Source organism: Prionailurus bengalensis, chromosome E1 (genome assembly GCF_016509475.1).
Source record: "Prionailurus bengalensis isolate Pbe53 chromosome E1, Fcat_Pben_1.1_paternal_pri, whole genome shotgun sequence".
Classification (NCBI taxonomy): domain Eukaryota; kingdom Metazoa; phylum Chordata; class Mammalia; order Carnivora; family Felidae; genus Prionailurus; species Prionailurus bengalensis.
The window spans coordinates 34,296,842-34,323,835 of record NC_057347.1 but is presented as its reverse complement, the minus strand read 5'-3'; the positions used below and the strand labels follow the sequence as shown (position 1 = coordinate 34,323,835).

General features: G+C 38.5%; 1 protein-coding gene across 12 annotated transcripts in view; it reads right to left on the bottom strand.

The window, feature by feature from the left end:
* Positions 1-3,328: 3,328 nt before the first annotated feature.
* Positions 3,329-26,994, bottom strand: part of MBTD1 (mbt domain containing 1) — a 72,175-nt gene continuing 48,509 nt past the window's right edge. For 10 of the 12 annotated variants that reach the window (XM_043584030.1, XM_043584032.1, XM_043584037.1 and 7 more), the window contains 12 exons: positions 25,822-25,939; positions 23,367-23,501; positions 23,000-23,088; positions 22,553-22,787; positions 21,879-21,934; positions 21,435-21,539; positions 17,833-17,980; positions 16,873-16,955; positions 16,252-16,486; positions 15,645-15,722; positions 11,383-11,559; positions 3,329-6,558 (listed from right to left, as the gene is read on the bottom strand). In XM_043584030.1, the coding sequence (XP_043439965.1) occupies positions 6,440-6,558; positions 11,383-11,559; positions 15,645-15,722; positions 16,252-16,486; positions 16,873-16,955; positions 17,833-17,980; positions 21,435-21,539; positions 21,879-21,934; positions 22,553-22,787; positions 23,000-23,088; positions 23,367-23,501; positions 25,822-25,939 (1,578 nt within the window). In that variant the 3' untranslated portion in view covers positions 3,329-6,439. The remainder of the gene's footprint in view (positions 6,559-11,382; positions 11,560-15,644; positions 15,723-16,251; positions 16,487-16,872; positions 16,956-17,832; positions 17,981-21,434; positions 21,540-21,878; positions 21,935-22,552; positions 22,788-22,999; positions 23,089-23,366; positions 23,502-25,821; positions 25,940-26,994) is intronic. The other 2 variants (XM_043584035.1, XM_043584036.1) reach the window with 1 other exon arrangement.

Here is a 26,994-nt window from a genome sequence, read left to right as displayed (position 1 = left end):
TGCAAATGGCAAGATTTCATGCTTTTTATTTATTTTTAAAGTTTGAGAGACAGAGAGAGAATGGGAGTGAGAATCTGAGCTGTCAGCACAGAGCCTGATGCGGGGCTTGATCCCACAAACCATGAGATCATGACCTGAGCCCAAATCAAGAGTCAGATACTTAACCAACTAGGCCACCCAGGCACCTCCCATTCTTTTTTATAGTATTTTATTATTTTTATTTATTTTTAAATTAAGAAACTTTTTTTAAATGTTCATTTTAGAGAGAGAGAGAGTGTGTGTGAGCAGAGGAGGGGCAGAGAGAGAGGGAGACAGAATCCTAAGCAGGCTCCAGGCTCTGAGCTCTCAGTACAGAGCCCGACATGGGGCTCAAACCCATAAATGTGAGATTATGACCTGAGCTGAAGTCAGACACTTAACTGAGCCGCCTAGGTGCCCCTATTAATTTATTTTTAAAGTTTATTTATTTTGAGGGGCACCTGGGTGGCACAGTCGGTTAAGCGTCCGACTTCAGCCAGGTCACGATCTCGCGGTCCGTGAGTTCGAGCCCCGCGTCAGGCTCTGGGCTGATGGCTCGGAGCCTGGAGCCTGTTTCCGATGCTGTGTCTCCCTCTCTCTCTGCCCCTCCCCCGTTCATGCTCTGTTTCTCTCTGTCCCAAAAATAAATAAAAAACGTTGAAAAAAAAATTAAAAAAAAAAGTTTATTTATTTTGAGAGAGAGCACACACAAGCAAAAGAGGAACAGAGGGAATCCCAAGCAGGCTCCACACCGTCAGCACAGAGTCCGACGCGGGGCTCAATCCCACAAACCGTGACATCATGACCTAAGCCGAAATCAAGAGATGCTTAACTGACTCAGCCACCCAGGCGGCCCTTTTTTATTTTTATGGCTGAATAATACTCCATTGTGTTTATATATACACTATATTTTCTTTACCCATTTATCTATGGATGGACACTTGGGCTGCTTCCATAGTTTGGCAATTCTAAATAATGCCGCAATAAATAATGGTGCGTGTATCCCTTTGAATTAGTGTCTTTGTATTCTTCGGGTAAATACCCAGTAGTGTGATTGCTGGATGGTAGGGTAGTTTTTTGTTTGTTTTTTAAGTTTATTTAAGAGACAGAGAGAGGGAGAGGTGGTTCTGGTTTTAACCTTGAGGAGCCTCCATACTGTGTTCAGTGGCTGCACCAGTTTGCATTCCCACCAGTGCATGAGGGTTCCTTTTTCTCTGCATCTTCACCAACACTTGTTTCTTAATTTTTTGATTTTGGCCATTCTGACAGGTGTAAGGTGGTATCTCATCGTGGTTTTGATTTGTATTTCCCTGATGGTAAGGGATGATGAGCATCTTTTCATGTGTCTGTTAGCCATCTGTGTTTCTTCTTTAAAATGCATTACTCGGGGCGCCTGGGTGGCGCAGTTGGTTAAGCGTCCGACTTCAGCCAGGTCACAATCTTGCAGTCTGGGAGTTCGAGCCCCGCGTCAGGCTCTGGGCTGATGGCTCAGAGCCTGGAGCCTGTTTCCGATTCTGTGTCTCCCTCTCTCTCTCTGCCCCTCCCCCGTTCATGCTCTGTCTCTCTCTGTCCCAAAAATAAATAAAACGTTGAAAAAAAAATTAAAAAAAAAAACAAAATGCATTACTTTTTTACAGGGTTATTTGCTTTTTGTCAATAGGCAAACCCTATTTGGCCTGCTTGTGAGACTGGCCAAAGAGGGTTACGCCAGCCTCAGCAAGTCTATAAGAGGAAATCCTTTACTGTTCTCCCTGATCTCACAAGGCTGGATAAACAACACAGGGCTAAAAAGTTACTTACTTCTGGGAAACACTTACTACTCTTAATGCATATGCTGGGCATAAAGCACACCAGAAAACTAGTTTCCTAAGAGGCTTAAAGAATAATATATGTAAAACTCATGGGACTGTAAATGAGAGCCAAGCTGGGAATTCCCATGTACTAGGCAACTATTCAAGCCATTTAAGGTAGAAAGCAAGGCAGATACTGTTTTTCTTGGAATGTGTTCTATATTTCTAAAGTGTGATGATGAAATTAACCCCGGAAGAGACTCAATCCATTATCTTACATCCATAAAATTCTCTGCAGCTTTTTTAGTAGATGTTGAGTAACTTACCGAAGAGACAGTTGGTAAAGGAGGGTGTCTTGCATTTCTTCTTCATGTAAACAACAAGAGCTAGCTGGGATAATTTTTAATTTTTTTAATTGATTTTTTAAAAAATTTATATCCAAGCTAGTTAGCATATAGTGCAACAATGATTCAGTAGATTCCTAATGCCCCTTGCCCATTTAGCCCATCCCCCCTCCCACAATCCCTCCAGTAACCATTTGTTCTCCATATTTGTATCTCTTTTTTTGTCCCCCTCCGTTTTTATATTTTTGCTTTCCTTATGTTCATCTGTTTTGTATCTTGAAGTCTTCATAGGAGTGAAGTCATATATTTGTCTTTCCCTAATTTCGCCTAGCATAATACCCTCTAGTTCCATCCACTTAGTTGCAAATGGCAAGATTTCATTCTTTTTGAATGCTGAGTAATATTACATTGTATATATACCACATCTTTATCCATTCATCCATCGATGGGACATTTGGGCTCTTTCCATACTTTGGTTATTGCTGATAGTGCTCTAGCTGGGATAATTTATATACAGCCTATGAATTCTGTCTGCTGTTGAGGTTAAGGGAGCTTAAAAAAAAGTCCCCCATGGCGCACCTGGGTGGCTCATCGGTTAAGTGTCTGACTTTGGCTCACGTCATGATCTCACCGTTCATGGCTTTGGGCCCTGTGTCCGGCTCTGTGCTGACAGCTCAGAGCCTGGAACCTGGTTCAGATTCTGTGTCTCCCTCTCTCTCTGCCCCTCCCCCACTCACACTCTGTCTCATTCTGTCTCTCAAAAATAAATAAATGTAAGACTAAAAAATAATAAAAAATGAAAGAAAAAAAAAAAAAGTCCTCTAGCAAGCATGCCAAGGCTGAAACAGCATGTTCGAAAGTGACAAAACCTCCCTGCCGGTGGTCGCACTCCCCTCTGCCCATGCTGTGCTTTTGCCATTTACCTTTCTATGAAATCCTGGCTCAAGTGCAGCCACATCCACATATCCATCCATATTCTGTTCCTCCCTTGTCAGCTACCAGCAGATTCTTCCTCACTCATGTGCTTGCTTTCCCACATAGGGGTACAGGTTCTGGGAGGAAGGAACTGACCTCTCTCAGAGACCAGTGATTGCTTACAGAAGGCACTCAGTACTTTGAATAAAAAATGACACCCTTCAAAGACTAAAGCGTATTAAAGAACCGCTCCGATACAACTCAACTTTAACATTTTATTTTGTGTAAAAAAGGGCAAATTTAGTGAATTATTTTCATCTTGTACACAAAGTTATAATTTTAATGCTTTTCACATCCATGCTGAAAATTTGCAGTTTGGTAAAAATGAAAGGAACATAAGTTTCTCTGAAGGAATTTTTCACGCCATTATATACACTTCCTGAGAAAGTCTCAAACACTTTCTCAATGATCACAAGTTACCAAGAAAATAAAAGATTAAATTTGTACAGATATTGATCTATATATCAAATACATACAGAAATGATGTAAAAACCTTATGCAGTTTACTTTGACCTCTGTCCTCAAAAGATTTGCCCAGGGACAGATGCTTTTCTTTTGTATAAATGACTGTGGCTTTATTTAAAATATGAAAATCAAAGGAAGCAACCCAGTTTAATCACAGTATTTTTAAAATCCCTTCCCAATAGTAAAGGATCATTACCAAATATATAGCACCATAATACAAATATTGATGGGAGAGGGTATTCACATCACGCAAAATTAATATAATAAAAACAAACAAACACTGAAAACCCGTGTTAGTATCCGTAGAAGTTGTTGATAACAGCTTTAGCTTTCCTCATACACAGCAAGGAAAAGGTTAAAAGAGTTTAAACTACCAAAAATCCCCAAATAATCCTAACAGGAAAAAAATGAAAGCAAACCCAAGGTCAGCAGTACATTTTGAACCGTAAAAGAGAATGGGGCTATTGGGTTGTACGACTGGAGTTATGGCTAAGACACCAATCTCCTCTGCACTGACTTATTTCCCGTTTATCAGCGGCAGGAGTTAGAGCCTGAATGATGAGGAGGGCTTCAGATTGTGTTTAGGCTGCTAGGAAGTCCTTGCCAACCTTTAGCTGTTGGTCACGGGGTCAAGACAGGAAACACTTGGCGAACAGGTGGGAAATTCGAAAACACTCAGAGCCTGGTTTTGCTAGATAATTGGAAGCTTACAGGACCTGGCTACAAATGAGCATTGTACACAACTCATTACCAGGCTCCAAATCAAATCCCTCCTGGGTTTCTCAGGTCCCTGCAGAACCCCAGAGCCCAAGGTACTGGCAAAGCGCACCATGCAGCTGCTTCCTGTGCCCCCGTCACGTGTCATGGAACCAGAGCCTGAGAACGAAGATCGTGGTAAGCCCTGCTTTGGAAGTCTTCCAGGCTTTAAGTTTATGGGAAGATTCTTTAAGTTAAAGATTTGGGAAGTGTGAGGATGTCACATTTACAGTAGGTCCCTCTCAGTAAGGTTGTTTAAGATAAATATCCAGTAATTTAACAGCTGAATTCACATATATTTGACACGTGAGAATCAACCTGGCGTTGATATGATCTGCATTTATGCCCCTAAAGAGTCAGTATTAAGAAATGTTGACATGCGATTCCATACATTCTTACACTATAAAGTAACAAATTTTACTTCCAGTAGCAACTACAAAACCTTATGTTATTAACCCCTCTTGCATAGAATGAGGTAAACCTGTGCGTATTACCAATGCTATTTATTCCCAAAAGTAGAGCAATATTTTAGAAAATAAATTGCTGGTTTTTAATGTTCTATGCATTTTAAAATTCAAACAAAAATCTTACCTAAAATGGTCTCCTGGGGCTTTCCATTACCATTTTTTTAAAGCATTCCATAGGCTGAAGGACTTTAGAGGTTAATCATTTTGATTAATTTCTAATTAGCCCTACCTATATTCCAGAGGAGATGGCCAATGTTACCACTCTGAAGAGGCCAGGCTAAGACCCAGAAGCACTTCTAGAACAGATGCAATTAATTCCTGAGAGTTTAGTTTATGAACCTCACTGGTAAACGCTAGAGCTCTCTCATTCAGTCACAACTCAGAAGGTCTGAAAAATGCAGAGAGCAAACCTTTCACCAATTTACCCTTGTATCCTTTTTTTAAAGGAAGCCATGTGAATTTTAAAATAGGGAATGTCTGAAATGGTCCAAATCAGTTATTATCGTTAAAATTAATTTTGAATACAATTAAAAGACAATTCATACTATATATATATATATTTATATTTATATATATGGAATTTTAAGAAAATTAAATTCTCTTTCAAATTAGTTTTCTAACAAATCCAGGATAGTTAAAAGCAGAGCTGGAATGATTTTGAAATCTAAACGGATTTTTGGCTTTAAACAACTCTGAATTTGATTCCACTGGTAATACAGTAGAACATCTGTTTTGGGGTGTGGTTATACCAAGTATCATCTAACTGATGGAGGGAAATGGTAGAGGCCTGACCAGAATCCCTCATGTGGGGTATCTTTAGTAAGGAAAATAAAATGAACTACGGACAATATTGCATTTTCCCCAACCCCTCGACAGGTAGACTGAGATCCTGTATATCTTGTCAACCATTCCAGTTTAACACTTTAGTGTTAGGATAATTTTAATCTTTTTTTTTTTTTAATTAAAAGAGAACATATAAAAGTATCCAGAGTTCTTCCAGTTTCATATAGAACTCCAAATAAATTTTCACAGAATGAAAAACATTTCTGTACAAACATTTAAAATGGGCTGCAATAAAATGCCAACAAGCAGAATTAATTACCCCTTCCATGATCCTATGTGGTGATGAACCCTCCCTGGGAGGGGGGTTCAGTTGCATATTTCTGCAGCAAAGGAAGCTGGAGATGTGACTGGCCTAACTTCTAAAATCCCAAAATCTCCCAACAGGTACCAAAAAGGTTCATTTGTAATGACAGTTCATTTGCATTTACAACTATATCCTTCTTTTAAATCATTTCCTTCAATCCTGCTACCTAAACTTTAATCTTACCAAAAAGTTAGAATTTCAGTTGTTAACAATGCACATAAATCCAAACTTGGAAAATATTACAAAATTCTTCCAAAAGCTTCAAATACAACACAAAAATTGTCCATCTTTATAAATTGAAAAATTTCCCCCCACGACTAAAATAGTTTCCCCACCCACCTGAAAAATCTGGAACTGAAATTTTCTATGTTTAGCAAAATGTCCCAGTGGAATAGCCCCGCTGTACAGCTCGGTTGGTTATAAATCAGTCCTGTTTTGTAAAACCCCTCCCTCCCGCCCCTGGGTCCGGAGCCCGCCTCAGGGCTCCTGTTTGATGTAGAAGCTGGCAGAGCCATTGCTCTCCTGATCGGACGCTCCTTGGAGGAAATTATAATCCTCTCCATCTATCAACTCCTCCTTCAGCTGCAATGTAGTCACTGCATGAGAGAGATAAATGCGGGGGATGTGATTAAGCCTTTCTGGAAAATTCAGATTACTTTCAGTCTTCAGGTTCCACCAGCTTTATACAGTTAATAAGACTTCTTCATGTCTTCCATAACTCTTAAAATTAACCCCCAGAAGTATGAACCTTTAATTCACTTTAATTCTTAAAATATATTGGCAGTTAAGAAAGTCCCAGAAAGGAACAATGCCGTAATCTAGACACTGCACAATGAACCTCTTCAATGAAGTGGTCAAGTTAATAGTGATCGCTGATTTGATGAGAATAATTTGAATTTTTCTTATAACTAAGTATTCACTTTTATGTCAATGTCTATACAACAGTGACGCATTTCTTGCATGATTCTGAACTCTAATATTTAAAATAAGTGACGTTAATAAATGACTTCAATATAATCTTATCATCTCCAAGGAGTACCTTCATTAAAAAGACTCCCTGTAGAAAAAAGATATAAATTTGATAATAATAGTAAAATAGTATTATAAATAATATAAAGTATGATATCATCTATGATAGACATGTTATGTTTATACATAATTTTCATATTCATAAAAATAAGTCATAAATCTGATATTGGATAAACACCTATATTAAAACTAAAATCCTGGAAAACTTGAACAATCATTTTAGGTAAAATAAAACTTTACTGACATCAGCAATGTGAAAATCATTGGTGCAAAATGGCTAATGATGGCAACGGCATCACCTAACAGCAGTACGGCCTGAGTCCCCATCGGAGGATCTGAGGACTTCCTTTTTTAAAATTTTAAGTAGGCTCCATGCCTAACATGGAACTTGAACACATGACCCTGAGACTGAGTTGCATGTTCTACCGACTGGGCCAGGCAGGTGCCCCTGATGACTTCCTTTTTAATGAAGACAAACCCAACAGACTAGACGGTCCTCGATTCATAAACAGGCCATGTTCCAGTAAGTCTTTATTTATGTGGACAACTGTTTCTAAGTTTCTAGTATTTTCAGTGGGGTTTAGATTTCTTGATAGCCACTGAAGTCATGGCTAGTCAGAATCGTTAGGGACAGGAAGGCTTCTTTCTAATGCATGGGCAAAGACGAAGAAAAAAATTTTTTTCTTTGCTGGGCCCAGCAGTGGGCTTGGGCAAAAACTTTAGGCTATTTAATACCGAAATTTTCCTTTTTTAAAAAAATAAATCCCTCTTAAGTTACTGTCCTTCAACACAATTATCCAGTAACTTCAGATTCCTCTGAATCCTTTCCTGGAGGTTCATGGTCTACCGTTTACTTCCTACAGAACTCTCCTTCAAAAAATCACTTCCCTACTTTTTAAATAAAAATGGTCTCAGCTAGGTGCTAAAAACTAGTCTTAGTAACCACCAACTTCTCAGAAAGGTATTCAGGTTTCTTAAAGAAGTTACCGTTTAACCAAAATTGGGCTGGTCAAGCTCCAAATACTGGAAATGGGTGGTCCTGTATGCTAACACACTGACTGGGATCCAATCCCACGGTAAGCGGTGCTCACTTCCTTCTCCAATTTCTTCAGCACAAGGATGTGTTAAATCAGAGGTCACAAACTGTGTCCTTCCCACTCCCTCCTCCCATGGTTCTTTTAAATTTGACTGAATATTTGGAAACAAGAGATTTCCCGTTAAGACCCTGGAAAGTAGGGACACTTGGCCACAGACAGCCAGCTTTTCCAGGGGCTGTGGCTGGGGGAACTGACTGCCAGCACAAGCCTCCCTGGGCCGCGGTGCCTGCCACAATCGCGTTTGAGCAATGTGTGACTCCCACCCATGCTGGCTGTGTTACTCTCTGAGATAACTCGTCTTCAAATCAAAGGTGCAAGTTTTGTTTTTTCCATTACGGATCTTTTCATTACAATTGGAACAAGACGATGTGCACATATATGGAATGTAAAGCTGGGAACTGCTTATACAGAAAGGAAAAAGTCAATTTATGAGAAGAATTAGGGCTCAGAGAGTATTTAGATGAACAATAAGCCAATTAAGTTTACCTGAATCACTAACTAGATAGGACCACCATGTGGAACAGTATTAAAATGGTTATATTTTTAAAGTCAAGTAGTGCAGTCGCAGAAAAATACTTTCTTCCTGATCATAGTTACAAAGATTAGTTTAAAAAATAGTGGTCTTTCCGGTGCCTGGCTGGCTCAGTTGGTAAGGCAATGGACTCCTGATCTCAGGGTGGTGAGTTTGAGCCCCACACTGGGTGTAGAGATTACTTACAAATAAAATCTTTAAAAGAATAGTGGTATTTGATATCTGAATAATTTAAAGAATAATCTTTTGAGAGAGGTCAATTCACTTCATTTTACTTTGGTATTTGTTTTGGTAATGGTGTTAAAAAATTTAATAGTCCAAAGACAGAAAAGCGAATACACTAAGCCTGTAATAACAGCAAAACAAACACCAATCAGACTGTTGGGAAACTCAAAGTAAACACGACTGTGCAGTTCTTCTTTTGCGTAATATAATTAACAATACTTTTATGGAGACTATCAAGAATATAATAGTCAACCTTTAAATCTAACCAACACATATTAATTGTTAAGGACATTTGAACAATACCATGAAAATAAATACATGGAAAAGAAAAAAAAACAAAAACAACAAACCATGTTTCATTAAAGGTGCAGTACCCACAATAAAAGGTTGGTTAAAACAGTATCTTGTTCTAGGATGATCAGATGGCTAAATGAATGAGAAAAGAGTTCCTGTGCTTCAGACCAAACGTTCCATTCAAATGGATGTTTGTTTTTTTGAAATGGGACAAAGGTAAGTCGAGATTCTAAAGCACATCCTGAAACTATCTGCATTTACTATAAACAACAAATTTCTGGAGTATGCTTCCACTCATGTTAAAATATGGAAATAATGTGCTTAAAAAAAAGTAACTCAAGAGAAAGGTGAAAGGCTCACTCAGATGTGGAATGCTTTGATGCACAGTCTGACGGTTTTCATGGAACCTAAAACAATGCCGGTTTGGTATCTTCACATGAATCATTTCTCCTTTCTAGGCCTTATACTCAATGAATGATGGATGAAATAAAATAGATCCTGTGGCTGAATGCGGCGCAAGTGCATTTTTCTAGCTCTGTTTTTAAAAGGAAGTCACTTTGCTGACTCTCATCACTAATATTTCAGGAGATGAACTAATGGAAATCATATTTTCCTAGCTGGAAGTCCAGAAGTAATAAACTCTGAGTAGCTAATCAAACTGTAGCTTCCAGGTAGGTCAGATAGCAATGTAGTACCACACAGTTTCACCAGAGTAAAATCACACCAAGTCCCACACGATGTGCCCCCAGCTCAGAAGACACTACAGACACCGGTGGAAGAAGGAAGTCACTTAGGAGACCCTGTGGTTTCCATCCCATGCATGTACTCTAAGTTCTTGGGTTCTGCCAATCCTAGAACTTAGGTTCTATTATACATGAATTAGTAACATCTTACAAAATGTGACACTCACCTTCTAAATTAGTCTAATTCTTAAAACCCGATAAAAACGCCAATAAATCCAACAAAACTCGATAAAAATTCAAACGTATTCAGAGCTCACAATATCTATAGTTAATTGCTTAAAGACTATTTCATAAATAACAAGGTCAAAACAAAAGAGACAAACAAGAAACTGAAATGCTCTTTAGATAGACTTTAAATGTTTTTCCATTAAAGAGCAGATAAACTCGTATTTGCAGTCCTCATCTACTTTTTATACAAAAGAGAGTAATTTCTTCTAGAAATAAGGATATTATTAGAGTGATCTTCAGAAGACAGAGTAGGAAGAATGATGATGACCTAATACCCTGATAAGGAGACTAAAGCTAAAGAACGTATCTTAAAAATGGCACTCCTGTCCCCCACCCCCCAAAACCCCCAAGTCCCCCAAAACTTCAGGTATAAAGATATTACGAACAGAGGAGGAAGAAGAAGAAAACACAGCTAGGTATTAACACCCATCAGGGTTTTCAACATACAAAAGGCATTTTAAAGAATACGGATTAAATAAAACAAGGGAGTTTAAAAGCAATAATTAGGATATGGCAGAACAGATGCCAAGGCTAAGACAACTCTGGCTTCTAAGTCCTCTCCTCCGCACTTCTGTCTGAGGTTCATCACACGCAAGTGAAACCTTTCTAGTATTTTATGGTGCTATGTTTGTTCTTAGCAATTACAAAGGGCAAAATATTTTGCATTCCTTACAAGCTAGTAGCTTCGCCAAACCAATTAAATTCAAATTAAATGTCACTTATTTAATCACTGTAAGTACGTAAGCGTGAAATAATGGGAATTAAATTTTACTCAAATTCAACACCAAAATTACACAAGACTGTATTTCCAAGTCCATGTTATTCAACTAAGATTGTGGTAAATGTTACCACCAGAACCAAAATTCCATGGGAATGCAAAGCCTCCTATTTGGCTCTGATTAATCAGACTGATCCCTAATGGTGTGCTTCTCCCCTGGTCAAGCTACATGGAATTCTGCAATGGAAAATGTTCAGCCATTTTAATGAAACCACGAACCAGGACATGCTGCCTCTCAATTCCACCAACTGAAATGATGAGCTTTCTCCTAATCTGAAGCTCAGAAGTGGTTTATAATAAAATAAAAACCCCTCCCTGATGACTTAACTTAGTGAAGTGACTACCAAGGACTAGTGAAGATGAAGTTTTTAGTTGAAAGAAAAATAAAAATTTAATGAGCCAGCATCTGTCACGCCAGACCATGCTTTTGTCTCCCACCGCCCTGCCCAGACTTTCACCCCCTGTAGTACCTGAGGTGCTGACAGGACTATTACCTGTTTTGAGGCTGGGAATGAACTCTCGGCTAGTGCTGGGAGGTGGGAAGGCCTCCGGGGCTGTCTGTGCTGGAGGAGGAGTCAACTCTTCGTCACCAGAGAAGCTCCTCCGCACCCCACCTGTCATGGGCAGGCTCGACAAACTGACAGGCTTCTTCCCAACTGGCATCTTCCTCTCTAAATATCAAGTCAGACTAAAGTAAGCTTTTACTTACATGCGTGGTAAGAAAAGTGCAATATAACTAGGAAAGATTATGTTGCATAGGATACTCTGAAAAGAGAACCAACTATGCAAGGTCTGTGTTTCTGAAAACAAGGAGTGTGAGTGTGTGTACACGTGGGTGTGTATGTTGGGGGTGAATGGGGGGGGGGAGATTATTTCTGGTCTCTGAGAGCCTGGTAATCCTGGTTCCTGACTCTCTTAAACAAAAAAAAGGATATACACACACGCTAATACATAAATAAATTATATATATATATATATATATATTTTTTTTTCAATGTTTGTTTATTTTTGAGAGAGAACATAAGTGCAAGTGGGGGAGGGGCAGAGAGAGAGACAGAGAGAGGGGGGCGGGGGAGAGAGAGAGAAGGAGACAGAATCCAAAGCAGGCTCAGAGCTATCAGCATAGAGCCTGAGGCAGGGATCAAACCCATGAACCATGAGATCATGACCCAGCCGAAGTCAGACGCTTCACCCACTGACACACCCAGGTGCTCCTCTGGTTCCTGATTCTTAAATCAATTAAAAAAAAACAAAGCATGGTGCCTGGCTGGCTGTCAATGAAGCATGCTGACTCTTGATCTCAGGGTCATGAGGGTGAGCCCCATGTTGGGTGTAGAGATTACTTAAAAACAAAATACTTAAAAACATATAAAATAAAACAAAATGAACTACAGAGAGCATTTTGTGTGGAGAATAGCTGGCTAACTTCCTTCAAGAAAATTTTAGCTTGAGGGGGTTGACAATCCAACAGGAGAGAAAGAAGGTTTTAAAACCCGACTGCAGGGTAGCATTCCACTGCCCAGACAAGGCCAAACACTGGCTTTCAGGGAGAATCAGTTGAATAAATGTATCCAGGTGGCAGGATTATACCGATATGAAATGTGCTCCCCTACCTTCTGGTTTATAGTCTAGTCTTTTAGATAACACTTGTAATTCTTACACTGAAAACCATTTCTAAAATATAAAGCTTGTTGCCCGCAAGTACTTAAGCAATCTAATATCTTCTGAAACGCCCTTTTGATTATAGTTTCCTAAGCAAACATAAGCCTTCGAAGACTTATACAATGCTTTCACCAGCAAAAAAAGTACACTAAACTTTGCAAATAGTGAACCACCAACATATTCCATTAGTCAGGTTGAAAGCTAAAGGATACTTACATATCTCTGGGACTAGAAATTATACCTGTTTTCTTCCAGAGTATACAAATGACTCAGGCAAGAGCAATCAGAACTTAGGCTTCATGAAATCAGGGCTACAAGATAAATCTAAGTTACACCGTACCTCCTATGTAAAATGGTCTGATAACTAAGCTAGAAGTAATCGCAAGTACACATTCAACTTGCAGCTGCCAAACCAAAATCACGTGCAGCAATCGTTTAGACTTTTCCTCATGTCCCACACACTCGCAAGTTAAAACGCAAGGAGGTTCTCCAACTCTCTCCTACCTATAACAGCCCCTGAAGATGGTTCAGAAATTAGTGCTGGGTTTCCTGCTCTAGAATTACTAAACCTTGAAAAAATTAAGGCTTTTCAGATTGGACAGATCACATGCATACGACGGTCTATATGATCCTCTTGGCAGAACATGACCCTATTTTCTAAAAGCACTAGAAGTTGTCCCTCTATAGAATGAACACAGATCATTACAAAACAAGCTAGAACAATGAAGCCAACCATCTATTTCTGTTTAAAAAAAAAAAAAAAAAAAGACCAACCAAACAAAAACACAACACTACCAAAGAACACACTGATGGAGGATTTTCAGGACAAAAAGACCAAAGAGCTAGAAGATGAAACCACAGAGCCATAAAGAATCTGTAGGCAAATTTAAAAACAATAGGGTTTGTGGCCAATCTGCTGTTGACACTGCATATGCAATGGACAAATTAGGTTCATGGACCCCAAAATCTTTCTTATTGGGGCAAGTAAAGTTTTATGGGAAAAATTTCTAATCAACTATCTGGTGAGCATTGTGAAAAAATAAAAGGAACAGAGAGTACCCTCACAATGAAGACTGCTTCTTCTTCATTCACATGGCACTATATTCCTTATCCTCAATTCCAAAATCCACAGTTTTTCTGTAAAACTTTGGCAACAAAACCAGATCTCACTTGGTGATACTATTTATAATCTTTATTTGGCCCACTTAATGTAAACATTTACATATATTTTGTCTCAGAAAATGTGCCAGAGTCTGTAAGCAGTGTTACATAATATATGCTACATACTACACTTCTTTTCTAAAATCTGAAAAATTCTGAATTCCAAAACACATCTGGTCCCAAAGGTTTCTAATAAGGGACTGTGGCTTTATAGTCCTTTTCCTTCATATGTCCAAAGGACAAGTTAAAGGCATCAAAGATGATGCCTTTGCATTCAATATTGCTCTCAATATCGAGAGCTCTTGCAATGTTACAGTTAAAGAACATGTTATACATTTAAAGCTGAATTCCTTTTTCCAGCTAACCCAGAAATGCGGTACTATTAAATGTCACTATAAACTGGCATACTGATATCACTTCATTAGTTTCTTACTTCTTCCCATGGCCCATTAATCCAAAATAATTAAACCCCGTAAGCTGGAAACAAACCCGCAAGAGTCACAGTGAGGGAGGTGTGTGAATTGTGTACCCAGTGCTCAGAAATTAGTCCTAAAAATTGTATGTCACATAGCCACGGAGTAATAAATGTTTGTAACACCTTGGGAAAAAAATTCTGAAATCTCTCTCAGTCTTGTCCAATAGAAAGTGAGAAGACAGGCCAAAGCAGGCTGTGCTATCTAATCTCACAGAAAGCTTAGGGATCACATGTGCTATGGTTAGTCCATTGACAAAGCTGCCTTGTGAATTCTTCCTCATCATTTCCAGATATGTTGGGGATCGCTTCCATCTGCCTGTCTGGCAATGCTCTCTAAAGTTCTTTTAGGTGAATATCAAACATGGCAAGCAGCTAGTGGGCAAAATAACTCTGGGCAAATGGGAAACCTATACCTCTAATATAAAAGAGAGCGTGAGAGAAAGGCCTGGAGGTTATCCCTGTTGAATCTGACTTGGGTTCCATGCCGGGAGGACATGAGAGCGCCATGGCAGTGGGTGGGGAAAGTTTGTAGTCCCCAGTGAGAAAGAAATTATACATAAATGACGATAATCAGAAAGTAAGGGTATATTTGGTTCTTCATGCTGCTTCAGTCTCTTGGTTGTTAATGAGACAGATTAACACTTATTTGAACATATGGCAAGTCAGCTTGAAAAATCTGTTTGTTTTAATCCTCAAACATACTTTTTACTTTTAAAAATATCCTTACATAAAAATAATCTGATCTCAGAACGAAATATTCCATGACAAGTTTCGTGAAGAGAAAAACTTGTGGTTTCCTATGGTGGGGGGACTTTGAAAAGAATCATATCTTTAGATATGATTAGAGTTATCAGTGTTATCAATAGAGTTATCAATATCAGTATCAGAGTTATCAATAGAGTTATCAACTCATATGAATAGAGTTATCAATATATTTTATTATGTTATTTTGGCTATTAATGGCCATAATCATTCACTGTAAGGTAAAACATAATATAGAAAACACACTTTAAAAAAATATTCTTAAGCCTGACTTTGTTAGCCATCAACTTGAGTTTTGTGTAAGTCTCATTCTAGAAAGACTGTTTTGGTTTATGAAGGATGGGTTTCCTAGGCTCCAAGTCTCTTGTAAGTATCAAGCATTTATTTTTTTAAAGTTTAAAAAAAAGAATTAATTTTCAGTAGGTTTGCATATTATTTCAAGAACTACTTGTATTCTCTTCTTTACCATATAGGTTTTAAAATATGATGGTAATCACGTTTCCTGTCAACTAAAATATAAGTGTTTCTCATTACTGAAAAGGTTTGCCTTTTATGGCATACTGCACCTTTAAGCATAATTTATATAATGCACAGTCATCGGCTCTCGTATGGTATATTCGTTTCTGTGCAAGAAAACCATGACCCCAACTGGTTAATAACTTAGAAAATGTATATAAACACCATGTGGTGACCCACTTTTCTTATGTCCTTTGTATTGCTGGGACTTAGCCTTTTTCTTCTGTTTTGATGAACCTGATTGGCTTTCTCTTGATGCTGAAAAATAAAAGGGAAAATTGGTACCAGATAAGCACTGCAAGCATACAACTCTAGATACAACTTAGATAGATTATCTTTACCAAGGCCATTATACTTATAAAAGTACATGATGCTTTGAAAATAAGGGTGCTTGTTCCTGTAAAACCCATGATACCACAGATGCCACTACTTAATCAATAAACATTTATTATATATATATATATATATATATACACATACACACATATATGTATACCAATAAATTTTAGCTTATACTTTCAAACGCATTAAGACAAGTCTAATTTGGTGGGTGCTCTTACTGTCGTGTCTCTACAGTCATCATGTAACCGACTACTGAGTTCACACTGCCATGGTACTCATGGTCTGATTCTGGGATATTGTTGGTGAATCTTAAGATCTTACCTGGCAACCAATCAGATAAAGGAATATTCTTGTCCTGTGAGCTCACAAGATGATTTATGTGAAATAGTCCTCTGGAGAATTGCTGATTTTTACAAAAGGACACCTTTTCTGTATACCAACTTACACTGTGATGCTGGAGGCTGTAGCTGATATCCAGTTAATTGACACCACCCTACAGGATAGAGGTCAGGGGACTCACAGTCTACCCACTGATCATACTCTTCTTCCCATCCATCAAAATGTATCCTCAAGAGACGATGAATAATTCGAGTGACTGTGGCTACACATATTAACCGTGGCTCCATGAGATCTACTGCTTCTAATTTCATTCCTACACGAAATCCGTGATTTGGAACATCCTGACATGGAGAAGCACAACAGGAACACTGGTGAGAAGAAGTATGCCGAGTCCACCATCACTAAGAAACAAAAGCAGCAACGGATCCAAATAACCTAATTTAAACCAAAAAAATTCGCAAATTCTTCTCTAATTATTAAAGCACGTGAAGGTGAAGCATTTCAGAACTAGTCAGGAAATGTATTAATTTCTGTTTTACTCAGATTAAAAATGAAGCAAAGTTTGAAAACAAGCTTCATTTCCTAGGTAAAGAAAATATATTGTTCTGTTTATACTAATCTCCATTAAGAAGTTCTAATATAAAGCAAACACATTTTGACCAACAATGATCTGCATTCGTGAGGCATCAAAAAAATTCCACATAATTATGCCATTATTTAAATTTACCTTATTAAATAGTTTTACTGGTGCTGCAATGGAGCCAGTTTCCCTGAGGTAGTCAAACCATTTAAAAGGAAGTTTTGTGTAACCTGAAAAAACACACCTGATTTAACTGGCAGTTCATTTAAAATTACCATCATATTAAAACGTAGATATAAAAGGTTAACTCAGTACGCACTAAAATCTCGGGATTTTAGATTATATAATAAACTTTAACTCTTGCACTCACATTATTTAATGCAATAATTCCTCCATGTTATAAGGATTTCTTCTTTTTCTAGACAGACACAGGTGCACCTACTTACCCAATGCAAGAGTGTCTCTCTCCTGTCTACCAGAAGAATTATAAACTTTTGCTTTTGTAATCCTACGCTTAGGATAGTCTAGCATTTCATATGTCACAGTGATATTTTTCTGCTGGGCAAAAGCTATTTTATAGGCCTCTGTTTTTAGTTTTCCCCCCTTCTTTTCTGAAGAGAAAAACCCAACGCTCAGATACTGAAATTAGGAAAGTCACTAGTTAAGACTTGAGAGCTATTTAAGGGTATGCCTTTAAAAAAAAAAAAAAAAAGCCACATGGTATTCTAAAGATGGAAACTTGCTTTCCCTCAAAGGCTTTAGCCTGTATCTATTTTTAAAAAACGTTTATGTATGCCATAACCTACATCACCATCTCCACAGGGCTCGAGAATACCAATTCATATTACAAAATGTACAGATACGCAGGAAAAATTCTATACTAATATAATTTATCAAAGGTAGCTAGAATATAGTGCTTTATGTGTGTAAAGCACCCCACAGCTCTTGTTATGTGTATGTATGTTTGCATATAGGAACACATGTAATATGTCCACACAGCAAAAAAAAAAAACAAAAAAACCCAGGGCTGTGTTAAATGATGTAAATAGATACCACGTAAAAAGAAGGCAAGGATAAAGACCCAGCGTTCACATTAGGATGAAATACCTCTAGGTGGAGTAAGTTCAATCATGTTAATTTCACAGAAACCAACAGGGAAAATAGAAGGGGAGGTTGCGTGATAACAGAACCAGTCAGATCCATCTGCTGCTTCTGAGCCATCGATCCCAATCATCAGGAATCCGTCAGCCAGCACCTTTCAAATTAAGAGAATTTCAAGTATTTGAAATTAGACACCACTATTGTAAAAGCGATCCTTTAAGTGACATTCTACAAGAAATGAAAATCTACCACATAACCGTCTCCTCACTGAATTACGCTGGCAACTCGAACGGTAAGAACCTATGCGGACTGCAGTGTGCACCAGCAACAAAAGCAGGGTTACACAGAGTGACCTCAGAGGTGTAGGAAAAGTGGTGCCTTTGCGGATGGCTGAGGTGCTGGCTGCTGTGGCCCATGAAACAGGGCTGAGTGCTCCTCTCCGATTTAACCGTCTAGTCTCAGCGCGGCTCTGCGTCCTACTCGGTAACTCTACTCCTTTCCTTCTGATTTCGCAGAGTTTTTCCAAACCTTTTCCACCTTCGTCAAGCTTTCACTTTCCCTCTCCTATGCTACAGATACCCACGCTCCCGTATGACAGAAACGAAGGCCACCCCGTGCAAGGGTCCCCGTATTCCTTCTTTGGCACCCCTGACTATATTAAGAGATAGTACCCCACCCCACAAAATAACTTTTCCATCTTGTACTATTACCACTGGTACCTGGCTCCAAAAACACTATCTTGTATAATCTAACATCTCCCAATTTTCATTACATTAAAAGTATTGAAAAATATTTAATTTTGAAACAGTTCACACTTACAGAAAAGGTACAAAAATAGCACAGTGAACTCCTATATACTTCACCCAGAGACCCACTTCAAGGTTTATACTATGTAACTCTTTGCAGTCTGATTTCTGTCCTGATCCTGCTAAAATGCCAAATTTCACTAGTGACCTAGTTTGTCAAGTCCAGAGCCTTTCTCCCAACACTTATCCTCCTCAAACCTCAGCCTCCCTGAAATATCTGATATCCACTGACTACTCTCAACTTTCTGCGACGTTTTTTCCCAGACTCTCATTACATTACAGTCTACTGCCCGACCCTCTCACCTCTTCTGATTGGTGATGCTTCTTTTGGTAGTGTCCTTTCACATCCAATCCTTACATTTCTGATATTAGCCCTTTTCTCTCTGTTTTGCTGATATCACCCACACCCAGTGCTTCAATAACTGACCTCTACACCCACAATTCCTCCATTGAAGTCAGGAGTTTGTCTCCCTCGCAGGGTCTCAGTCCTGCCTTTTCCCTGAGTGCTGCACACGCCCTCTCAGAGTCCATGCAGGCTGTCAAAGTCACCTTCAGAGGTAAGCAAGCACCAGACCCCACAACTCCCCTTAATGTTAGTTCCTCTCTCTGTGCCATGAATTCTGTCTCCACTGCACTGTTTGAGATCACTGCTTTCAGGCTTCCTTTTCGGACATTTCTCCTCTTACACAGTTTAACTTTCCTGTGTTATGACCTCTATTCACGCCAGAAAGCTTCTCCAACTCACCTGTTCACCAGAGAAAGCTCAGATGGCCCGACCGAGTATTCAAAGCCTGCATGCCTGGTTCTAAATCATCTTTTAGTCTCTGCCCCCAAGTGCCTTTTTTCTAGTGGTTTCTACTATAGCGGATGTGTATAATAACTTCCTCTTCCAGCTTAACAGCTTTGCCTATACCTTTGGCAACAGCTACCTCTGTTCAGCACAGATTCTTTTTCCAAATACAGCTGACTGGGCTGGGGGCTAGTATCTAACCTTTAGGGGACGAAGCCAAAGGCTGGGCTCAGCTAGAATCTCTCTCAGTAATTACCATTAACAGACACAGAGGCTATTGTCAAGTCATGGGTCAGAACTGGACCTGAAAGGCTGTGATAAAGGATGGAGCTAGCAGCCACACAGGGAGACGGAGTGAGAGGAACACCAATCACAAGAGTGAATGAAAATGGCAGAGACTCAGAGCAGGGAAGAGATGGGACAAAGAGGCCCCGAGAGTTGGGGAGAATAACACTAGGTTTACAGCTTCCCAGTTCTTGTCCCTGTGTCCTTGCATGTCTGTCTGTGAGACTGCCATGTCCTTAGGGTAACTTTCTTAGAGCTAACTTGCATGGGTCTCTGTTCCTGATGAAAGAAAAGCCTTGACCACCATACTCAGTATGACTTGTTTGATGTGTACTGTATGAACAACTCAGTCTCTTCCCAAACCTGGCCTGTGCTTTCCTATCTCGATGCTTTTGTGCATATTCTCTTTCCACAACAGTTTCCTCCCTGCATCTCTGCTGGGCTGTTTTTCCCAACCTACAAGGTGAAGTTTTCAAATAGCCTCCTTTCTATAGAGCTTTCCCTGATTCCTCTGAGACAATGTGCCCTTTTATGTGAATCCCAACAGTAGTGTGTACATTTAAGTCATAGTCAATCCTGTATCAAACTTATTTTTATGCATCTTACCTTGTTCTACAAGACTGTAAGCTTTTTATTTAGAGTCCAAACCAAACCTAGTGTGGCAAGCATGAACTAAGTAATTCCTGAACGAAGTCTGATGCTCTACTCCCTGGACGCTTCATTCTCATTTCATGGAACAGAGCATGGCATAATGGACTGGTTCCCAAACCTGACTGTCAGAATCACTTAGACAACTTTATCATTTTTAAAACAAATACATTATCCTGTGTAATACTTCTTGTGATTCCGATCGAGTAGGTCTGGAGTAGGTCTTGGAAATCTATGCTTGAAATCATACCAGGTGACTCTGATCTCTGGGTCAGGTGAAGAGGAAGAACAAAAACTTGGAGCCGGTTTTGTCTAGCTGTGTGACCTTGAGCTCAAGTGCCTGGGACAATGGCAGCAACCATAACTGGTTTTAATTCTTTTGGCTCAAGGCTTTAAACTGTGCTGAAATGCAAATCACAATTTAAGCTCCACCCTTATATAGGTAGACTCTGGATCAGTGGTTCTTAACCATGGCGGAACCGGAGAATTACCTGGGGACTTTTAAAAAATGCCAATGCAAGGGCCCCCCACCAGACTGATGAAATCGGAACAGGGTGGGGTAGGCATTTAAGAAGCCTGGTCACCTGTATTTTTTTAAGTTCCCCAGGGTGTTCTGATGCCTACTGAGAACTGAGAACCACTCTTCTAGACCTTTTCATAAACGCAGCTTCAGAAGAGAGAAAAAAAGAAGAAATAAAGTACTACCAAAAGAAGAAAAAAGGCACAAAGGGAAAAACAGTAAAGTGAAGATAAATTTGGCCTTGTTGCAATTCTGTGTTGGACTAGCTTTGACCAGAAGTAATTTAAATAAATATTCTTCCTCTAACTCAGGATACATTATTTCCATAACTAGAGGCAGCAGACTCAAGATGACAATCTTGACAACAAGCTACGTAGAAAGAGAACCACGGATAAGAGAACTAAAATTTATTTCAAAATCACTACCAACCCTCTCCCCAGTGAAGATCCAGATACATACATTTTATGTCAAAATGAGTATGTTAAGGGCCTCCTTCTCCTATTACCTTAAACCCAGTTCTTACAATTGCATTTCTATACTTTAAAACCTATTGTCTTACCTTTCTAATAGTCGCGACACATATTGTGGAAAGATTTAATGGGTCTATAGCTTCCAATTTCATTCCTTCCTTGAACCATTCCCCACTCTGGTCTACTTCTTTTACCTAAAGAATTACATGAAAGCACATCGGCTGTTACAAATGTTATCATTTTAATAATAAATATTACCACTTTGAAAATGTTTACCAGATGAAAAAACCAAATGCCTTCTCCTACCTACCTAGTATTGTAACTCAAACCTCCGTCGGAGGATAGAGAGAGTTCAGGCAAATGGACAGAATTTCAGAATAATTATAATCAATAGTTGTGACACCTATGGATCACAAGGTCTTAATCCTTTTAAGTGAACAAATGTAATTGTGATTTCCATAATGTTAGGAAAAAACCCACAACCCTCTTTCAAACCTAATTTACAAATGAGGGTTCTTATAAAAACTTCTTACCTTAGCAAATAAATGTGGTGGTGTATCAAAATGTCCATCCTGTTTCTTTGTAATATCTACAAGGAAAAGTTACATACTAATCTGTCAGCATTTGTGAGAAGACCAAAAACCACGTTTCTTTGAAGGTTTCAAACTCACAAGGTATGTATATTCTAAAACATGGCAGAAATACATGCCTTCTACATTTATGGTGAAAAATAATTCTTTAATAGAATGCTCTCTTCAGAGTACATGTGCTATGAAATACGCTCAGCCAATTAGAATGCTTGCAATTCCCTAGTGAGGGAATCACAGCTTCAGAAATATGTTTTAATGTGTTCAGTATTAGGTCTAACCACATATAATTTTGCTATTTTGATTAAAACTGAATGCAAATGGAAAGGCTACCTTTGGATCTTCCAAATGGGCTGGATAAGAAAAGTAGAAGAGAACAAAATGTAGTTGTGACCAAAAGTGCATTATATTTTAATTGAGAACAAATGGAAGGAATATAAAGGAGTTAGCCGGGACACTCATATTCTGGTGTGAACATCCCCTAATTAAGGTAGAATAAGCAGCCCAGACAACTAGAATGCTATTTCGGATCTTTGCTATTCTGTAAAGAAAGATAACCACGGTAGTATAGTTCAGCCTCAATGATGTTTTCAATAGGCGGGCTTGTGACAGGTGCTTACCAGATCTTTTGAATCGATGGCCTATGCTTCGAGACCAACCAATATGATGGATTAACGGGCTGTGCATATGGCACCAGAAGTCATCTGTTCTGTCTTCACTTTCTTCGTACACTAGTCTTAATCTTCCTCCGATGACACTTTCCACCACTGCCACTCGTGTGCGACACAAATGCCTCTTGTCAACCACTTCTACTCTCATGCAAGGTTTGAAAGGATACTGCATACTCTCTGAAACCTTAAACAAAAGCAGACAAAAACTGTTCGGAATTCATGACAGAACTCTACAACTGATTTCAATTTTGTACCATTAAAAATACTGAGTGCACTCGATATTTAACTAGATCATCTGGCTCACTAAATGAAAACAATTCCTTTAAAAACTTCCAGGCTATTCCTTTTCAGAGCTCTCAATTGACACTTCAGTCCTTTCTAAGATCCTGTCTTTACCTTCTGTGAGAAATCGGGAGGAAGTGTTTTGGCACCAGTAAGTCGTTTCACTAGAAAAGCTTTCCAGTTTGTATACTTATGCTGAATAGCTAAAACAAAAGAAATAACCAGTTACACTTTAGCAAAGAGCAGAATTGCTTCATAAACTATTTTTAAAAAAATAACAATTTTCCCCTGCAATTCAGAGCATTAAGGTTATGAAGAAAAGTCACAAAAATAAAGAAAACGAGCATGTTTTGCCATCAGAGAAGTTACTTAAAACCAAAAATGATTACTTTAATTTCTGTATCACTTGAATGTTACTACGTGTGACACTGCAATAAAGTACATATATTTCAATGACAGTGAGGGTAAATAGGCCACCTACTTCTGGGAGGGACGAGAGGTTTGCCACTGGCTGCACACCAACCAACGGGATGGATGTCAGAACCACAGATATTGCACCAGAAGTCCAGCCCAGAGTCATTTTCAAATCCTTCATATCTTAAAAGGGCATTGTAACCTGAAACCAACAGATCAACCACCACACAGTAAGAAAAATGGAATGGGATCAAACAGGACACAGCTGCTGGTAGTGGGTGTCAAATGTCAGGGTGCACCTGCAACAGAATCACGTGCAGGGCGCGTTAACACACGGAGGGCTGGGCCCTACCCCCAGAGATTCTGAGTGAGTCGATCTTGGGTAAGTCTGAGAACACGCATTTCTAACAAGTCCCCAGGTGAGGTACAATGCCAGTAGTTTAACTGTTTTCAGACATGGCTTCCCCCCTTAAATATTGAGTTCAATTTTACCCATAGTTTCTTAAATTTTCTAGAAAATAAATTCTTAGTGAAAACAAGGGTGGGAAAGTCCTACTAGAATGTGTAGTTTTGAAAATAAACGAAAAAAGGTTATGGTTAAGTTAGGAAAATCTTGTCAAGACATCATAGAAATCCAGTTGAAGTCATTTCAAAGAAACTGCTTTGTCCAGCTGATTAGATGACCAATTATTTTGGGATGATTTGGATGTGGCTGCCTCAAGAGCCCAAATTTTTCTGTCCTATTTATCTGGAAACAAAATGTGAAAATACTAAGTAAAAAAGTTCAATAAACACCAAAGAAAGTAAGTGAAATGACTTATTTCTTAGGAAGAACAAAAAGTGTATGATATATCCTATTTATAATTTAATAAACCTTCTGTTGGCAACATTAAAGTTTAATTTAAGGCCTTCAGGGGAATAAAAAAGGCCCAACAAACTTATATTCCACGCAGGGAGCTCAGTTCAGCAGCATTTTCACGTGTTAAGATCCATGGAGAAAATTTATAGCATTAAACCTTTAGTTTCAAAATTCAACAATTTACAACATAATTCATGAGTTTGCCAACTGTTGCCGAGCTCTAGTTCATGATTAACATCAGGCTCGATTCTAAAACGTCATTAAAATGGCTTAAAATAAGATACATGGTGCAGTGAGATAAAACAGAAATGTAAAATTGGAGATGGAAGGTAGAAATAATTCTTGGATATTAAACGCATTGATCTTTAGAGCTATTTAAATGCAACTAGCTTAAACATCTAGACAGAAAGATTATGTTGTTTTAAATTATAGTATAGAGAATAATGCAAGATTTAGAGAAGGCTTAAACAGCTGGGGGAATGTTTCAAGGGAAAGGTGGGAATTGAACTGGGTAATATGTTATGTGCAAAGGCACAGAGGTGACAATGTGCTCTATGAGGGAGGAGGGAGAGAACTAGCCCCATCGGGACATAGACCGCATTTATGGTGGGGAGCAACCAAAAATCTGGCTAGTGGTCTATGGTGCAACTCATCAATAACTGTAAATGCCAACCATCTTGATCCTTTAAGGACGAAGAAGCCATCAGAAGTGCTCGAGCAGAAAAACAGAAGATCATGTTTAGTAGATCAAGGCTGTCAGCAGTACATAGTGAGCAGTGGGCAGGGTGTTTGGGGGAGAATGGCTGGAGAGAAATAGGAAAAGTAGGATGCATGAGATATCGCTCACTAATTTAAGGACAACTTCTTATCTTTTGAATGGCTGTGCACCCCCACACAAGTGCCCCACCGCACCACTCACTGAGCACCTCATCATAAAGGTAGTCCGCGTTTGGCAGATATCAGGTCATGGAATAAACTAGGTTTTACACTTGTGCACATCACTGTGCATCATGTCTAACACAGTAGATACCTAATGCGTTTATGTGATGAGCCAGAGGGTAACAAGGACTAGGGTACATGGAAAGCAGTGGGGGTGAAGAAAAAGAACCTAAGATGTATGAAATTATCAACACTAGTTTACTTTTGGGTTATGGACATTACCACTTTTCTTAGCACTTCAGGTTTTTGTTACCTTTCAAAGTATTTCCCTATACCAGAGGTTGGCCCACAGATCTGATCTACTGTCTCTGATGTGTTTTACACTCTGCCACCTAAGAATGGTTTTTACATTTTTACTTTTATTGGTTCTACGTTTTTAAATGGTTGCATGTCTTGATACATGACAGTTCTATAAAATTCAAATTTCAGTGCTCATAAATAGTGTCACCAGCTCACAGCCACGCCTATTCATTTATGTATCGCTATGGCTGCTTTCAGGCTACAACTGCACGGCGGAGTAACTGTGACAGAGATTGTACTGCCCACAAAGCTAAAAATATTTACCACCTGGCTTTTATAGAAAAAAATTTTTTTTTTGCTAACCTCTGCCCTGTTATCATATTTATTATTTATGTGGCAACAATCGCAAAATTTACAAATACGCTTTCTTAAAAGTTACAGATAGAATTGGCATTTTCGGGTAAATTATTACATGTGCTTTCACCTGCTAATTTTACAATTCCAGCAATCCAGAAGACTTTGGTAGGTAGGCTGCAGTCTGTATTGGGAACTTCTACTCTCACATTTTCTGAGATATCACCCCAGCAGGTCCCCATAGGTGCCTGTCATATAAAAATTATTCAATTATCATCTTATTAACATAAAGCCTAAAACACGTTATTTAAAATAAGCATTACCATCAATAGCGGAAATATTAAATTAAAAATGCCATTTAATTCATTCATTTTTCTCTAAAAATATAATTGTTATTTCCCTTTTCACAGAATTCTATTGGGAAAAAGCCAGTGTCAGGGGCAAGCTCAAGATGAAGAGAATTCACATATATTAAAATAGATCCACATTAACTTCAAAATCCAATACTGTTCTAATATAAGACTTGAACAGCAATTTTTATAAAAGCTGAATCACAAACTCAACAGATTTCACAGGATAAAGCCGATTTAAGAAACTTGTTATTTTTAATATACACTCAATGAATGCACTTTACCTCAACCTCTAATTTTAAAGGATCTGGCTAACGAGCAGAAAGAAAAATAATTCCAATCAGCATGTGGTTTCTATTAACAGGAGAAACAAAACTTATCTATATTTTCAACTTAAGTTAAATTCATAAAATAGAAATAGAGTCTGTTAAAACAGATATGGCAAAAACATTGGCTAAAGTTTTTAAAAAAGGTGGAGTTGAAGAGTTTTTGGAGCTGCATACCGTGGTAAATTGTCAAGTAACTTATTATTTCTAAATTTCTCATGCAGGAATTACTACAAACAAGAGAAAACTTTCAGTGTTAGAACTGGTAATCATTAGCCTCCACACTACATGGTTATGATGGGGACTCAGGAAACTGATTAAAAGAGCATCATGAAGAGACTTTCCCAAATCTACCATGTTCCCAAATTATAATTTCCATTACATTTTAATCCTTACAACTTGAGGCTATTTACAATTATTTGAAGTTTATGCAATAGCTAATTAAGTCAAATAAGTGAATTTAGGAATATAAATGCTGATAATATTAAATAGCCTCTGTGGCCTTGATAATTGGCTCCTCATTAAATATAACTTAGAACCCTGAACACAGAGAAAAGGACTGGGTGAGGTTATAAAAGACCTGATAATATGAACAAATCAGGAAAAGACAAAACAGCTTCAGAGCTC